Source organism: Triticum aestivum, chromosome 5B (assembly GCF_018294505.1).
Source record: "Triticum aestivum cultivar Chinese Spring chromosome 5B, IWGSC CS RefSeq v2.1, whole genome shotgun sequence".
NCBI classification, from domain to species: domain Eukaryota; kingdom Viridiplantae; phylum Streptophyta; class Magnoliopsida; order Poales; family Poaceae; genus Triticum; species Triticum aestivum.
In genome coordinates, this window is record NC_057807.1 from 397,980,054 (window position 1) to 397,997,274 (window position 17,221).

At 48.7% G+C, this 17,221-nt stretch overlaps 2 protein-coding genes across 3 annotated transcripts; one reads left to right on the forward strand and one right to left on the reverse strand.

Annotated features, from left to right (window-relative positions):
• The first annotated feature begins 1,440 nt into the window (after positions 1–1,440).
• On the forward strand, positions 1,441–10,888 carry LOC123112071 (probable monogalactosyldiacylglycerol synthase 1, chloroplastic). The gene is made up of 8 exons (XM_044532992.1): positions 1,441–2,053; positions 6,260–6,432; positions 6,890–7,051; positions 7,165–7,306; positions 7,408–7,632; positions 7,791–7,853; positions 7,963–8,037; positions 10,410–10,888. Exons 1-8 carry the CDS (start codon positions 1,526–1,528, stop codon positions 10,644–10,646), a joined length of 1,605 nt encoding a protein of 534 aa, XP_044388927.1. The 5' UTR covers positions 1,441–1,525; the 3' UTR covers positions 10,647–10,888.
• Positions 10,889–14,236: 3,348 nt separating this feature from the next.
• LOC123112072 (aspartyl protease family protein At5g10770) lies at positions 14,237–16,796 on the reverse strand. Of its 2 annotated transcripts, none has more exons than XM_044532994.1 (2): positions 16,351–16,796; positions 14,237–15,834 (listed from the first exon to the last, which is right to left on the reverse strand). In XM_044532994.1, the coding sequence occupies exons 1-2, from the start codon at positions 16,440–16,442 to the stop codon at positions 14,559–14,561; spliced, it is 1,368 nt and encodes a 455-aa protein (XP_044388929.1). In that variant the 5' UTR covers positions 16,443–16,796; the 3' UTR covers positions 14,237–14,558. The 2 variants fall into 2 exon arrangements, with proteins under 2 accessions (XP_044388929.1, XP_044388928.1); XM_044532993.1 differs by having other exon boundaries at positions 16,346–16,750.
• Positions 16,797–17,221: the final 425 nt, after the last annotated feature.

Consider the following 17,221-nt stretch of genomic DNA (forward strand, 5'->3'; position numbering starts at 1 on the left):
TTTAAGGGTAAATAAAGTAGTTGCCAATGCAGCCCATTGCAACACACGAGCATTCTACTAGTGTGGCTTCCGCATCTGTGTCCGTGGAGTGGTCCCCCCGTCTGCGGACCGATGTGGGAGGTAATTTACGGGTTGTCGTTGGAGATGCCCTTACAGAAAAATCTTTCCCTACTAATAAAGCAAATAGTGCTTCTGGTCGTACGTCACTAAAATTACCCTTGGAGTTGTAAATAATTACCCACCATGCCACCGGTAAGTGGGAAAAAACGGTTCACTTAAATCGCGGACGGCTTATGTTTATTTAAGGTAAGCCCATATCATTCATAATGCGAGGTAGAGTGGCGTGGTGGTATTAGCCTCACGTCTCCATACTTGAGACCCGGGTTCGATTCCTGGTTCTCTCCTTTTCACTTCTTTCTCCTTCTCCTTTTTGTTTTTTCGAGAAATCTTCTCCTTCTCCATTCTCTCCTATTTAGCAGATGGGCCACATGATGTTTCAGTTTTGGCCCAGCCACTTTATTTTTATTTTTTCTATTTTCGGGCACATTCAATTTTTTTTAACTCATAACTTTCAAACCCAAAATCTAACATGTCATATATGGAAATCTCTCAAAAAATCTTCTCCTTCTCCATTCTCTCCTATTTAGCAGATGGGCCACATGATGTTTCAGTTTTGGCCCAGCCACTTTATTTTTATTTTTTCTATTTTCGGGCACATTCAATTTTTTTAACTCATAACTTTCAAACCCAAAATCTAACATGTCATATATGGAAATCTCTCAAAAAATCATGCAGATTTTAAATATGCTATTATATTAATCATTTCTAAAATTTTGTTTACGATACAACCTTAATTAATATCTTCTTTACATGTGGTATTTTGGAAATGTCGGTTTACCATTGATATTTATGTTGTTAAATAAATTTGAAACATCTTGAGTATTCAAAAATCATCCAATCTTATGCTTTTTGCGAAACACCACTTATCATGTTGTTTGTTGTGTGGCATCGTGAAAGATTTCAAAGGATTCGCCGATGTTGTAAAGTGTGAGCATGATGGATGGATATTTTTTTCCCGTTGCAAGCACGGGCATGTTTTGCTAGTAAGAAAAATAAGAGTCAGTGATCATACATCCTTTTGTGTTTCTTCCGATTGATACAAGGAAAAAACAAATCATTGCAGTCGTACAAGCCTCAGTTAGTCGCATGCGCCAAAGGGATATGCGGCATGTAACACGATTCCCAGCCTTTTTATAATCGGTTAGGTACCTTTTATCCTACTTTAGGACCCACTACCTTCAAAGCTCAACCGGCTCATGATTCTCACGAACAGAGACACACGGCGCACCGTCCAGCCCAATGACCAGTCGACCACCGACCGGGTGGGAACCCCAACCCAACCCAACCCAAACAAAACCGACGCGCCCCCCCTCCCCCTCCGCGGCTTGTGTGGCTCACCTCCCCTCTCCCCCACACCATCCCGCACTCGAATGTGACGGACCTCCTCCTCCTCCTCCTGGCCGCGATGCCCCCGCCGACCGCCTCGTCGCTGCCCACCGCGGCCGCCGACCCGGCGCTGCCCGCGGCCTTCCTCTCCGTCCCGTCCCCGTTCCTCCCCTCCTCCCCGCCCCTCCCCGCCGCCCTCGCCCCCTCCCACGCCTCCTTCCTGCCCCGCGCGCGCGGGCCCCGCGCGCTCGCCGTCTCCGTGTCCGTCACCGGCCCGGTCTCCACCGCCGCGTCGCGGCTCCACCACATGTGGGCCGAGTTCGCGCGCTTCGTGCGGCTGCACGGGAACCAAATCGCGCCGCTCGGCTTCGCGTCCCTCGGTTCGGCCGTCGGAGGCGGCGGGGGCGGATGCGGGGGAGGGAATGGAGGGGGCGGTGGGGGAGGGGGTGGCGCAGACGCCGATGGGGCGGTCGAGGAGGAAGGCGTGGCGCGGGCCGAGGCGCCTAAGAAGGTGTTGATCCTCATGAGCGACACGGGCGGCGGCCATCGCGCGTCCGCCGAGGCTATCAAGGCCGCTTTTGCCCAGGAGTATGGCGACGACTACCAGGTTCAGTTTGCTTCCTCTTGTAGGGCTCGCCCGTTTAATTTCAGGATTCGATGATACGTCTGTACCCGTTGCTTGCTAGGCTCCCGTTCCATGTTATAATGTACTAGCAATACTTAACATGTACAATGTAGCTTGTTGCAACTTGGTTGGAGTAGTTTTGGTAATATGATACTATTGCATGCTACCCTGGTTAGGTATGTGCTCACGATGGCTAATTGTTACAGCAAATCATGCGGTAGCTAGACTATCAGGGGTGACTTTAGATAGGATGGTGAACCCCTTTTTTCTTGAGAAAGTCAAATGCAACTTTGGGGTGTGTTCATTGCAAAATTCTTGCTTAATTCATTCATATGTTGTACAGAAGTGACGTACATTTCCAGACACAACACTTGATGTTGTTACACAGTTCTGGGGAGATATCCACTCAACCTAATTGTGGCCATTACGGATCTTAAGTTTGCATTTGCGTAACTGGTACTCCCTTCGTTCATAAATATAAAACCTTTTAGAGATTCCACTATAGACTACATATGGAGCAAAATGAGTGAATCTACACTCTAAAGTATGTCTATATACATCCGTACCTAGTCCATAGTGGAATCTCTAAAAGGTCTTATATTTAGGAACGGAGGGAGTAGAAGATATGAAGTTGGGGTAAGGAGAAACGTGACCGAGAAAGCGGATTGGGCCGCCCTTTTTGATGCTGCTTATGGGTCAAACCTCAGTTAGACCTGTACCACTACGCTTTGCCGGTAGCCCTGAGCAGTGCTCCCTTTCTCACGTAGTTTGATTTTGGAGCCTTCTTTCCTGCACTGGCCTCCTTGTTCCCAAATTGTTCTTTAACTTGTGAGAGCATGTCTAGCAGGTGCGCTATCCTGCCGCTGGCCCATATATTTGCGGCCGGTAATAGAGTATCCGGCGTTTTACAGGCCAGAATAGGTAATGCCAAATTTGCAGCGCCCCGTAAACGTTATACGGGCGCCCCTCCAGCCGCTATATGTACGGGGAGGTGGGCGATTTAGGGTTCCCGTCTTGCATCTAGCTCCACCGTGTTCCTTCCTCTCCGCAGCTTTCCTCTTCTTTTCCACCACCGTTTTCGCGTAGCTCCGGCGAGCAATGTCGGGAGAAGGCCGTGGAGGAAGCGCTAGACATGGGGGCAGCTGCCTGTCGCCGTCGCGCAAGCGTGGCCAGCACGACGCGGAGGCCGGCAGCTTCAGTGGCCATGCCGTCGAGCTGTGGTGGCCGTGAGCAGGCTCGCAACCGCGGTGTCCTCTCCCGCAGCGGTGAGAGCCGCCGCTTCGGCGCGCTCTGGCCGTCGACGAAGCCTCTCCGCGAGGCGGATGTCGTGCGATTCGCTGCGAAGGAGGCGCTGGACACCGGCGAAGAGGGCGCTGCCACACGCTTCGAGGCGGTGCGCATTGAGTATGAGCTCGCCTACACCATCTACAAATCCGCCTACAAGTACCACCTCGGCGTGAAGCCGTGAGCCGCCACCGCCCTCCTTCGTGAAGCTGTGAGCCACTGTGTTAGAGTATGTAATGGGCCTAATGGGCCCCGTTAGTCTTAGGGTTAATTAGAGATAAGGGTCGCTTGCTTAGGGGTCAAGTAAGCCTTGGTTGGGAGTCAAGTAAACCTCTCTATATAAAGAGAGGAGATGTATCAATCTAATCAAGCAAGAATTAAGAAGGAAATCCCTTCCCTCTTGCCCGGCCGTGGGCAAAAAGGCCCCCGGCCAGCCCTCTCGCGCCCTCCTTCTAGCAGCGCCATAACAATTTGGTATCAGCTAGCTTCGGTTCGATCATGTCTTCACCGCCGCCAAGCCCGTCTATTCTGCTGCCGGTCACCTCGTCGCCTCCGGCGACCACCACGACCATCGCCCCGCTCCTGTCCGCGCCGGGATCCTCCGTCGCGCCCGCCCCCGCCGTCCTCACCCCGGAGGAGGTGTTTGGGGTGCTGCGGGACCTAACCCAGGCAGTCCAGGAGATCCACCTATTCTTGACCGGGTCCTACGGGCCGCACCCGGCTGCGCCACCCATCCTCGCTCCCGCGACACCGTGGCTGCCGTGGCAGCCGCCGCACCAGGCAGCCTTCGCCGTGCTCGCTGGGCTGCTGCAGCTGCCATCCATCGCCACCACCGCCCAGCCCTGGCTGCAGTGGCAACCGCCGCTCCTGGCGGCCTCCGCCGTGCCCGGCGCTCCGCCGCAGCCGCTACCGCTGCCCGGCGCGACACCGCATCAGCCGCTGTAGCTGCAGCAGCCGCCGCCGGTCAGCTCCGCCGCCCAGTATGGGATGCCCTACGACGGGACTGCGACGACCTCGTTCCCATCAGCGCTGCCGCCATCCCAGGGCGTCCACATCCAGCAGATCAAGTCCCCGCCGTCGCCGTCACCGCTTCCGTCTTGGATCGCTACCCGACACGTGTCGTCGGCGGCGAGGCTGCAGGCTGCTGTGCGCGGCCTCCTAGCGCGTCGGCGTGTGCGGGAGATGCGTGGTCTGCAGCTGCCGCTCCTCCAAGTTGCCCTTCGCTGTGCAAAGGACCTCGATCTCGTCCGCTGCGTCGGGGATCTTGGGCATGCGGTTTCCCCCACGGGAGGCGGGCATGTTGTTTTCCCCGCGGGTAATGACCTCAAAATCTGCGGCATCGGCGGTTGGGGGGGCGCACCCCTCCTCGTCATTCTCCATCGCAAGCCCTCCACTCTTCCCTGTGCAGTGCAGACCAACAGCCATACAGTGCACTCCTTTTGTCCAGGTGGTGTCCATGGGATCCAGGTGGCTGTACACGTGCACGTCCAAAATAAAGCGTCACAGTCTATTTCAGGTTGAGAGTAATAACACAAGCCGAGATGTAAAAGGCTTATTTTTAGGTGTTAGGTTTGTGTTGCATCGAGTCATGGTTATAAGTTGGTTAGGCTGCAGCTCGAGGACAAGCTGCATGTCCAGGTGGGGTGTAGTGTTAGAGTATGTAATGGGCCTAATGGGCCCCGTTAGTCTTAGGGTTAATTAGAGACAAGGGTCGCTTGCTTAGGGGTCAAGTAAGCCTTGGTTGGGAGTCAAGTAAACCTCTCTATATAAAGAGAGGAGATGTATCAATCTAATCAAGCAAGAATTAAGAAGGAAATCCCTTCCCTCTTGCCCGGCCGTGGGCAAAAAGGCCCCCAGCCAGCCCTCTCGCGCCCTCCTTCTAGCAGCGCCATAACACACTGCCGCCCTCCATCTAGGATGTATAGTTTGTTTGTTTGTGTGTGAGCTCCGGCGAGGTCCGGACTATCTAAAATGTAGCGGGAACATGTTTATCTTAAGTTTTTAAATTTGCAAGTCGATTTGCGGTATCTGTTCTGCGCCGGGCAAAAAGTGCCCTCAAAATCGTTTTTTGTGGGCCGAGATTATAGCAGCTCTGCTAGAGATGCTCTTAATTGATGCCATATAATTTATTCTATCCTTCTACCATTGGTACACTAGATCTACGTCGCCGCATCCATCCATTGTGGAAAAATGGTGCGATTCAAATTAGTTCCTCCTGTTCACGAGCACATCTTACACTTGCAGTCCATACTTTGTTTTGTGCACACACATATTACCCCAGAAATTGCTTTTGGCACAGATCAACATTGTTGATTGGCCGGCTCAGATATCAGGCTCATCTGGACATGAGAACCAAAACGCTGTACGCATGATTAGCATCCTTTTCGGTTCTGTGTTTCTGGTGTAGTAGAGCAGGGGATTTATCATGTCTTCACTTGTGATGACTGTTATCCGTGTTAAGCTTCATGCACTAGCCAACACAGCCAAAAGTCCAAACTGATGGAAAGGGCTAGGCAATCCACATATACACTTCAACACCCCCTCTCACGTGTGAGGCGGGAAGTCAACACGTGGATAGACTCAGAGGTATGGCTCAAGAGGCCTATATGTGGCCAAAGGGGGGCAGCAGCAATTTTTGGATAAATTGCGAAAGCCAGGACTTGGACTCAAGACCTTAGCTCCGATGCCATGTTAAGCTTCATGCACTAGCCAACACAACCAAAAGTCCGAACTGATGGAAAGGGCTAGGCAATCCATGTATACACTTCAACAATCCGTACTGGGCCGGTTCTTGGATATTAGGATGGATGATTGATTGATTTGTGTTTTCCTTATGTCGATTGATTGTTAGTATTGTTATTCTATTTACTACTTCTGTTTTGTAGTTAATGATTTTCTTTGCAGGTATTCGTCACTGATTTGTGGACTGAACATACACCATGGCCTTTCAACCAACTTCCCAGAAGCTATAGTTTCTTGGTGAAACATGGACCCTTGTGGAAGATGACTTACTATGGTACCGCACCACGAGTAATTCACCAGCCACATTTTGCTGCAACAGCAACATTCATAGCGAGGTGAGTACTGTAATTTCTCACGTTGAATGAGTTTCCAAATTATAATCTTAGTTTGCTTAAAAGACTTGTACTTTGCCCGATCTAGTCTAAGAGAATTTTATAATTGAAATAATAGCTATAATTACCATCAGTTTTGTAGACAATTTTGTGCTAGGGCCTCAATTCTATGGTTTGGTGTGATGCTGTCATCAACTCATCATGAGACGTACTATAAGGGGGTATGCAGGATTCACAAAATCCTGCTGGAGAATGTCTGAAACCTAGCTGTTTCCAAACTTAGCCACAATGGCTGCATATTTTACATAATTTATTTGGTACTGTATGTATCAATATTGAAGTGATATATATGTAGACGAGATTGCTTGTTAAAGATGTGTTATACTGCAGCTGCAGGTCTGGGTGCTTATTTTGCAATAGCAGGTTATATAATCTGGAATTTACCCATCTTTTCTTGCAGAGAGGTTGCCAAAGGTTTGATGAAGTACCAACCAGATGTGATTATCAGTGTACATCCTTTAATGCAACATGTCCCCCTTCGAGTTCTGCGATCCAGAGGGTTATTGGATAAGATTCCGTTTACAACTGTTATCACTGACTTGAGCACTTGTCACCCAACATGGTATGCTGGTTTCAATGTTCGTATAATTCCATGCCAGTTTTTGGTTCCTTACCTTTAAGATAAGCGTGCAATTGATCTTACAGTGAAATAGTTATGCTACTGCTTTCCATTAGGTTTCACAAGCTTGTGACTAGATGTTACTGTCCATCAGCTGAGGTGACAAAGAGAGCACTAAAAGCTGGACTGAAACCTTCACAAATTAAAGTGTATGGCCTCCCTGTGCGCCCATCTTTTGCTAAACCTGTTCCACCGAAGGTAAACAATTTCTTCAACCAATAGCACCACATTAGCTTCTGGATATTTTGCCTTCTGCACAAGTTACTGAGTGGTATATCTATGTTTGTCTTGTTTAATAGGATGAATTGCGTAGGGAGTTAGGTATGGATGAATATCTGCCTGCGGTTCTATTAATGGGTGGGGGTGAAGGGATGGGTCCTATTGAAGCCACTGCTCGAGCTCTCGATAATGCTTTATATGACGAAAGCCTTGGGGAACCAAGGGGCCAAATACTTATAATTTGTGGACGCAATAAGAAGTTGACTAACAGGTTGCAGTCAATTAATTGGAAAATTCCTGTTCAGGTGCTTCCTTAAAGCTTTTTTTTTTAGTTTCCAAGCGTTTGAAATTTGCAACAGTAATACCTTATCAGTTTCTCCTACTAAAGTTTTCTGTTATTTTGGCCACTCTTTCTACCCTCACCAAGTTACTCCTTTAATGTTTCTTTTCCTCCTAATCTTAGGTGAAAGGTTTTGTTACAAAGATGGAAGAATGCATGGGTGCTTGTGACTGTATCATCACAAAGGTATGCTCTACATTAGATCCACATATTGAGATCATGCACTTGGTGATGTGATATGATATTTTGCATGATTGATGTTATCTGAGAATACATGATCTATGGCAACTTGCAGGCAGGACCTGGTACCATTGCAGAGGCGATGATTCGTGGCCTCCCCATTATTCTAAATGGTTACATTGCTGGGCAGGTAATTTCTTCTGCCACTTGTTGTAGGGTCTGCATGATTCTATTCTTTGGCTCAGAGTTCTTCACTCTGGCTTGTAATGTTGTTCAGTAGTTTCATATGAGACCTGTGTGTTGAACAGTCAGTATATCCCTTGGTTTTCTCCATGAATCTATGCTGAATATGCTGTAGTAGTGGTGGTAAACGAAAAATCACTAAAATAATGGTTACCATACTGTCATATATCGCACTCCACCACTCTTGCTTAGCTGCAAAGCACATGCCATTTCTGTTGTACGTATCCTTAACCAAAATGGACTTGTGCCCCTGTTATTGCAATATATAGTAGTTTGTACCATGCATTATCCATTTACTTTGTGCCTGCGATGCACGCAGTTACACTGACCATAGCTAGCTCCGAAACTGATTTTGATTATTCTGTACCTTTCTTTTATGAATCACTCCCTCTATTAAGTTGTAAGGCTGTCTGAAGCAAAATTTCGTGTACAATATCTTGGTAATGGTTGCAAAATTATGACTATATGAAACTGATTTTGAATACAAATTCACAACTTTTTGCAAAGTAACCTACGTATAATTGGATTAGTTGTCAAATCATGTTTTGGATGCTCAAATTTCTCAACCTCGTTGCCTTGGGCGGCGGGGGGTAGGGGGGTGGGGGGGTGGGGGTCATGTAGATGGAAATAAATCATTAATTATTTCTCTTATATATCAACAATTCAGTATAGCAATGGACGTTGCAATATACTTAGAGCAACTCTAGCATAGTCGCCATATGGGATGTTAAGACTTAAGAGAGTGAAGTTCGTTGGAAACCACGTGGAAAAGATATTTTGAAGTTTCGAAAAAATCTAAAAAATACGGGATGTTAACACTTAAGAGAGTGAAGTTCTATTGCCTTGTGAAAATTCCAAGTTCAAATACATTATGGGATGTGAGCTATGAAAATAACAAAATCCCATAAAAAAGTTTAAGATTTTTTTGAAACTTCCAAACATGGTTTTCACGAAGTTTTCTTTGAATGTTGGTTTCCATATTTTCCGGATGGATGTGGAGGCCGTGGCTGTTGTGCTCAAACAGAGTCGTCATAATGTGGCCTCCATACTTTTATTTTATTTGTTCCTATTTTTTGTCATTTTCTTCAATTTTGTACGGGCAACTTAAGCTCAAATTAGTAACCAAACACATGTATCGACACGATAACTTGGTAGCAACTATATTCAGTGGCCAAAATGCGTCACTTTACATATAATTAGCATACTGAAATGTGTTTAACAACATTTTCAAACTAAGCAATGTCGCTATTCGAGCCGACATTGCTACATAGTCCGTGTCTGGTGCCCTCTAGTCGTTGCCCTCCGAGAGATCGTTGAAGTAGGTGTAGAGGTCGGACTCATGAGCGGCAGCCGCTGCTCCTCGTTGTTGAGTGCGGGGCGGTACTGTCGGAGGATGCGCTCTTCGTTGCGAGCTTCAAGGGCGGAGAGCTGCGGCACGACGTCGATTGGGTCCTTGTGCTCCGACCGGGCCTCCATGGGGACGGTGTTGTTCACCGGGACGAGGTCACCGACGGGGATGACGTCCTCCTCCTCCTTGGCCCAGACGAGGGGGCTCGATCCCTTGCGGCCGTTGCCTTGGGAAGCGCTGGATCCCCGCGGTCGGCAGATCCACCGCTGCCGTGGCTAGTGCGCCATGGGGAGAGATCACGCCGATGTGCGGCGTCTGGGATGGGAAGTTCTGCTCCGCTGCCAAGTTGAGCCAATAGGTTGCGTTCTTGCGTGCGGCATTGTCCTGGATGGTGGAGATGGGAGGGGAGGAGGCGGCTACGGCTTTGGTGATGGGGACGTCTCGCATCCAGTATTTTATAGCCGGGGATGAAGCCATGTGGCTATCTGATCGGCTGCCTAGGGAATCGGGGGTGGGGGAGAGGCCATTAATGGGTGGGTGGTTACCGGTCACGTCGCCCTGGCCGTGGCGGTGCGTGTACTGGCGGCGCTTTGCCCTGGCCGTGGCGCGAGGAAGAAGCTGAAACTTCCCTCCACGCGGGCGGTTGGGTATGAAGCTCACGAGCTCCATACCGGGCCTTTTGGGGGCTAGGAGGTCGTTTATGGGGTGAGCTCCATAAATTATGCCGATCGACACCCATATGGCGACTCTGCTAGAGTGCCATTTTGGCCCAAAATCGCCATATTGGCAGTTATTATGGCGATCGGGGCCATATGACGACTCGTCTAGAGTTGCACATATGCACTGATGGTGTTTTTTTTTTCCATTTGAAGAACTGTATCATGCAAACGCCCTGAAATTAGCTAGTGCTTCTGTATGAGCACTGTTCTTTCTGCACAATTGATTCATATTTTTATAATTTTGCATAACAGGAAGCTGGCAATGTTCCCTATGTTGTTGAAAATGGCTGTGGGAAGTTTTCAAAATCTCCAGAACATATCGCAAAGATTGTTGCCGACTGGTTCGGCCCCAGGTCAGATGAGCTTCAGATAATGTCCCAAAATGCCCTGAAACTGGCTCGCCCAGACGCGGTGTTGAAAATTGTTCATGATCTACATGAGCTAGTGAGGCAAAAGTCGTTTGTACCAGAATATGCATATGCAACATAAGCTCCTATATCTTATCTTTTGAATTTAGTTAGTTTTGTTCCTTTTTTTGTGCGGCATTAGTCATAGTTATTTGTGAGGATTCAAACTATCAATTGATTTGCAAATGTCATTATGAAAGGAAAAAAAGGATCTCAAAAAGAATTGTGTAGCATTCCCTTCTCATTGTTGTTTTATCTTCTCGGGTCTATTTCTTACCGAGACCATTTAACATGGCAAACCTTAAACCATTATCGCTCGACTTAGCTGTGCTGTGCTATATGGTCTGGTGTTGGATAAGGCTGTTAAGTGTAAAACTAAAGTATGAGGCTGTTAAGTGTAATCCTACTAAAGTACTCCCTCCGTTCCGATTTACTTGTCATGGTTTTAGTTCAAATTTAAACTAAAACCACGACGAGTAAATCAGAACGGAGGGAGTATGTGGCTGCCATCATTAAAAGAAGTATGTGGCTGCCATGGCTTAAAAGAAGGTTGAAATACCTCCAAGGATGTTGCATCCAATATCAGACTTTGTTTGGCGCCACAAGTGTGTCATGTGCTGGCGAGAAGTAAACATGGATGTTCACCAGCACCGGCGAGGAGAGATGGACTAAATTACTGTGCGTACACAGAACAAGTTGCCTGAAGAATCAGAATCCCAAGGCGGAGGGTATAGTATTTGGCACGTATCCGCGGGCGGGCGCCGTGACCACAGCTGTTCCTTGGTCGCTTGTGCTGTCGTCGCCATCTACCGAAAGGCAGGGAGGCAGGCAGGCTCCAGCTTGTGTGTCGGGTGGGTTACACCATCAGGCCAGGTGAGCTTTGCACGTACTTAAATACTGTGTCGTGTAAATAGCTACGTAGCCTTGTGGCCTTGTGGGGGTGGGACCTTATATGACCACCTCACAAATACATGGTGGTCCGACCGTCATCAACATGTTTTCCTCCGACTGGGTGATGAATCCGCCGTGAATTTTACCTTGCATGTCTGTTGCGGAGTAGACCATGTTCTAAAATACAGTAGTATTACCTCTGTTCTGAAATATAAGTTGCTGGAAGAGTTCAGTTTACACTCCCCCGACAACTTATATTTAGGAACGAAGGAAGTATTTTGGTTAATAGGATATGAATGTTATAGTAATAGGAAAATAATAGGAAGTGAGATGACATGCATCTCAATTCCTATATATAAAGAGATGTCATTTGATGCATATGATATGATTTTTTCAATTGAGTCTTAGCTAATGTTTTTTTTCCTCCAAAACGTGAAGTATTGATTCCTATCCTACACAGAAATAGGAATCCATTCATGCAAACCAAAGGACTTCAAAGGAAATTTCCCTATGCAAATTCTATCCTATAGAAATCCTATGAGATTCCTACAAACCAAAGGAGGCCTTATATTTATAGATGGAAGGAGTACTTTCTAAACGGATTTTAGGTGCATGGGGGCAACGGAATTTTGAACTGCTCAAAAGAGGTGCTTAAAAGATTTGAATTCCTCTGATTTTTTTTGCATGAATACACATGCATGTGGTCTAAGTACTACCTGTGAAATTTCATTCAATGTATGTTGTATTATGTGCTACGCAAAAAAGACAAAATTTCGGCCTAAAAACAACAAAAACAAGCCCTTAATTTGCATGTATTGTCTTTTTGTACTTTTAATATTGCTGAAAATTTGGCCCGTTATACTGCATAAAAATTTAAAAAATCTTCAAGCCGTAAAAATGTTTTTTTTAACTTCAAAAAACCAGGCACTATGTGCCCGTGCTCCGATGTCAATTTTTGTACTGCTTTCACACTTTACTTTATCTCTTTAACGTGTAATAATAATAGTACTGAAAAATGCTCTAATTTAACTTGATGGGGTGTAAACAGTGGCAATCTATCTATTTGACTATTTGCCATGAAGAGTATTAAACCAAATTAAAAAGATACTACTGGTACTACTAATAGTGCAAGTGCTATGTTCCATTAAGTGCTACTGCTGACCCATGTGGGAAGGACTGTGGTACTTGACTTGGTATAAACACACTGCAGATGAGAGTGGACAGAGAGATAGAGAGGTGAGAAAGAATAGCATGAAACGGCGTTTTGCTAAGGCCAATCTGAATCGCAAGAATCACTTACTAGTCGACAAGTTTTGCCACCCCGTAACCTCAACCATCATTGAAGTAAGTTTTTTATTTAAGAAAAAAACTTTCGTCGGATGGGGGTTGACATTTGCGAACATTTCAGGTGGCAAGTTTAGTTGTTTGGGGTTAGGGATGAAAATGGAGTGAAAATTTTCTGTTTTTCCGAAGGAAAAATGGAAACAGAGAGGAAATATGAAAATGGAAACGGAAATTTGCAAAACGGAAGTGGAAATGGAATTTTTTATGCGAAAAGAGAAACAAAAACGGAACGGTGTTTTCCGGTGAAACAGACATGGAAACGGAACTTTCCGTTTCCGTGAATATGGAATTTCCATTTTACTATAGACCTATGTCTCCTTTGTGGTCCAACCACCAAATAACACACAATGACATAATTAGTAGAATGAATCTGAGGCACAACTTCTACTACCACACATGTACTCACCTTGACTCTATTCATAATTGTTCAGTACTACTACAATACTACACTAAGTTGCTAACATAATGATATTATTTTGTAGCCATGTTAGCAACTCATTATATTTGTTTGTTTTTGTGTGTATTTCTCTATTATTAAAGGGGATTTGAACTTCCGGTCAATGCCCACTTCTGTTTCCGTGTCCGCTTTGTATTCGCACCGTGTCTGTTTTCGGTAGTATCTGTTTCAGTATTCATTTTTGGGGTTTCTGTATTCGTTTTCGCTTCTGCAAAAAAATATGAAAACAAATGTGGTAGCACTCAGTTCCGTCCGTTTCCACTCCGTTTTCATCCCTATTTGGGGTTGACGATTTCTTTAGAAACACACAAATTGTAAGAGGAAGAGAAATTTTGCGGCAAATAACAGCAGGATTTGTAATTTTCTACAACCAGATAAAGTTGTCCAGTAATAAATTTGCTTTCCATCCTCTCTCAGCTGCCAATTATGATTTTCGAAAACTTAACCATCATGCAAAAACTGAGCTTTCCAGACTTTTGCTGGTTTACAATCTATTTAGTACTCCCTCCATACCACTACTAAATCAGCGGCACTTATTTTGGGTCGGAGGGAGTAAAACTTACGGCCAAGCGAAATACACTTGTATTATGTTGAAAAAAAGAAAGAAATATGCACTCGTTTTTCTTTAGGGTAAATGCACTCGTTTTCTTTTAGGTGAATGCCCTTGTTTTCCTGCATAAAAAAGAGATTATCCACGGCGACACGAGCACTTGGTTTAGAGGAAGGATTTGTTTGTTTCTGTTATTACAGTATCTTTTATGTATTCTGTACAAACAATGCCTGCACAGTGTATATTCTCTGAATGATGTTTCCTGCCTGCCTGCCTGCATGCATGCAGGCGCCTTTATTTGCCTGATCGCTTCAGAATAGGCACGCCCTGATAATCTGAGATCTATCATTCGTTCCTCAGCTACATGAAAAATGTTCTATCACTGCATCCGTCACGTGATCTTGCAGCTCTGATTTTCTTGCCGGCAATAGAGCACAGAGCGATGGGATTAACTTTGACAATTCCACAACCATCTCCCCTATCAGCACCAGGGCACACAAAAACAAAAACCCAGCAGCTTCATCAAACCACAAAGAAATGAAAGAAGAAGAAGAAGAAGAAAAACAAGCTAGAGCAACTACTACAAATGCTTGTGCGTACGTACATTTGCCAATAACTAAATACCGTATTGCCAATTGCCAATCACCAGCGGTGACCGACCGATCGATCCCAAAACAAATCTCCAACTATAGGATATTCACACACACTCACACACACAGAGAGATTCCAATCCACGGTCAAATCAAATGTAATCACAAGTCTCTTGCGCGAACCCGATCTGAGACCCCGCGGTGTCGAAAATCACCCTCAGGTTCTTCTGCTGGTAGTTGCCGATGATCGGGGTGTCGTCCTCGGACCTGAGGGCGGCCAGCGCTAGGCACACCTGGGAGGCGTCGCCGCTGACTACGTAGAGCACGCCCTTGGAGTCCACCTCCACCTCCGCGCCGCCGTCGAACGCCAGCTTCAGGCTCGGCACCTGCACCTCCCTCAGCCCCGTCAGGTCGAAGCAGGTGTCCAGGATGGAGAAGGGCGGCGCCTGCGGGTACTCCGCCAGCTGGCTCAGGAACTCGGCCCGCACCGCCGCGTACACGGACGGCACCAGGCTCGTGATGATCGTGCCGGAGTCGACGATGGCCCTGCCGCCGCCGCCGGCCGAGAACCCCGGGGACTGCACCTCCTCGCCGCCCACGGTGATCCCGGTCAGGTTGACCATGTAGAAGGGCCCCTGCAGCGGGTCGGAGACCATCGCGGTGTACACGATCGGGGTGGAGTTCCGGTACACCGAGGAGTCGTCGCCGAGGACGAGGGACCCCGACGAGCCGGACTCCTTCGGCGGCAGGCAGTAGGAGAACACGCCGCCGAACTGCTCCATGGTTTGGGATATGAGCGAGAGCTGGCTCCGGCCGAGCCCCATCAGCCCGGACGTGCCGCCGAACGGGCCCTGGTTGCTGGTGCCGCAGCCGAACACGAAGCCCTCGATGTTCTCGCCGGCCAGGCTCAGCTTGTCGTGCGCCAGCACGCCGCGGGAGTAGGACCCGTCGCGGTAGCTGAGGGCGTAGCTGCAGGTCGCGGGCTGGTCGCAGGCCTGGCCGGACATCCCGGTGGCCACCCGCAGCGCGTCGCAGGAGGAGGAGTTGCACGGCACGGCGGCGTAGGACGGCGACGCCGACGGGTCGAAGAGCGGCTCCTGCTGGTCGTGGCAGGCGTCGCACGGCTTGCACTGCACCCAGGTGAGCTCGCTCGCCGTGTCCACGATCACCGTGGCCTCGCCGCCGCCGATGCCCATGGTGGCGACGTAGTTGAGCGTCCGGAGCATGGCGCCGGAGGTGACGGGGACCTGCGCCAGCTTGGACGCCGCGTCCGACGACCTGATCAGCCCGTAGCTGCCGATGCGCCGCTGCAGCGACGAGACCCTGGCGGCGTCGGAGGCCAGGACGCCGCGGGCCTCCTCCGCCCTGCTGCTCCTGCCGCCTGGGCCGAAGCTGGCGTGGTGCCGCAGCTCCAGGACCGTGGCGCCGCTCACCGCCCCTGACGATCGACGGCATCACGAGACAGTGAGAAAAAAAAGATGAATGAGCTCAGAATTATATGGCTGGTCATGTACTGCGGCATTCGGGTAAGTTTGCCATTCTGGTCATTGTTCATGCGATTCTCCCGCACGAGCAAAAGTACTTGGGACGTGCTACTTATGGCAAAAGCTCGTGCGATTCACACGCCGCCCTTTCTTGGCGCAAAAATTGATGGGTTCTTCCAGCGAGTGCTTCTTCTCGGCACTGCCATTGCAGACCACATCACCATGAATGGAAACGCCACAAAATGTGGGCACACTGTCACTCAGTCGGTCAAAAAGGAAAACAGAATCTACTCCCAAAACCATTATAATCTAGCGCTTCTGGCCCTCTCTCGTCTCACCCGGAAACATCATCACTGGAAAGAGAAACCAAGGAGTGGAACAGAGAGAGAGAGAGAGAGAGAGAGAGAGAGAGAGAGAGAGAGAGAGAGAGAGAGAGAGAGAGAGAGGATGAATCGAGGAACTCACTTGACCTCAGGCAATGCACGCCGCCGCCGCCTGCCGCGAGGAGCAGCAGGAGCAGCAGAGCCGCCGCCGCGACGACGTGAGCTCCTCCCCGTGCCATCACTCGCTCGCCTCAGCGACCAACCTCACCTCACTTCACTCACTCCCCTGTCAGCAGAGGGAGAGAGGGGGGATAAAGAAAGGGGGATGAGGTAGGGTGAGGTCAGGAAAGAGAAAGGAAGTGAGCAAGGAAGGGAGGAAAGATTCTCTGGGGCCGCGAGCTGAGGTGAGAGGTGGGCTTCTTGCGGCGCGTGGGAACAAGGGTGCAGGCAGGAGCTGGCTGGCGAGGTCGGACGGAGTGGATGGAGGGAGGTCACTCGCCCACCCGGCAGCGACGGTCAGGGTGGTGTACCGGGCTGCTGGCTGCGGGCGAGGAATTATTGGGGGCGCCTCACATGCGGCGTGTCCTCTTCCTCCTCTCGCTCGCTCGAGCACCGTCGCTCTTGTGCGTGCGGTACAGTCTTGGTCTTCTCCCTCTCTCTCTCTCTCTCTGCCCGTGCATGGGGCCGGCCGGCGCTTCACTCACTCGCTCACTGACGCCATTTGTTTATTGGCAGCGGCACCGGATAGGAGTGGCAGCGGCGGCAGAGGAGGAGGGGGTATCCGGCGGGGAAAAAGAGGAGAAATTTTACTAGTCATCACGGCGCGTGGGTTGGGTGGGCGCATTGAATTGAAAATGGGCGCCCGGCCGCCATTAAGCTGTCAGCAGTCGGCATCACGGCGTGCGCAAACCTTAGCAGCTCCCTTCCCTCCGTTTGCGGTTCGTCGAGCCAGATCTTGCACTTGCAGCACGGCTCAAACCAAGGGTAAAAAGGTAAAGATCGGAGCGAAAGATTATAC

Bases quoted from the DNA above. Each gene is read 5' to 3' on its own strand.
- LOC123112071 (XM_044532992.1), top strand. From the start codon at position 1,526: ATGCCCCCGCCGACCGCCTCGTCGCTGCCCACCGCGGCCGCCGACCCG. The intron at 2,054-6,259 runs GTTCAGTTTGCT...TTTTCTTTGCAG, and splicing joins AGTATGGCGACGACTACCAG to GTATTCGTCACTGATTTGTG. The intron at 7,854-7,962 runs GTATGCTCTACA...GGCAACTTGCAG, and splicing joins GTGACTGTATCATCACAAAG to GCAGGACCTGGTACCATTGC.
- LOC123112072 (XM_044532993.1), bottom strand. From the start codon at position 16,442: ATGGCACGGGGAGGAGCTCACGTCGTCGCGGCGGCGGCTCTGCTGCTC. The intron at 15,835-16,345 runs GTGAGTTCCTCG...GTCGATCGTCAG, and splicing joins CGTGCATTGCCTGAGGTCAA to GGGCGGTGAGCGGCGCCACG.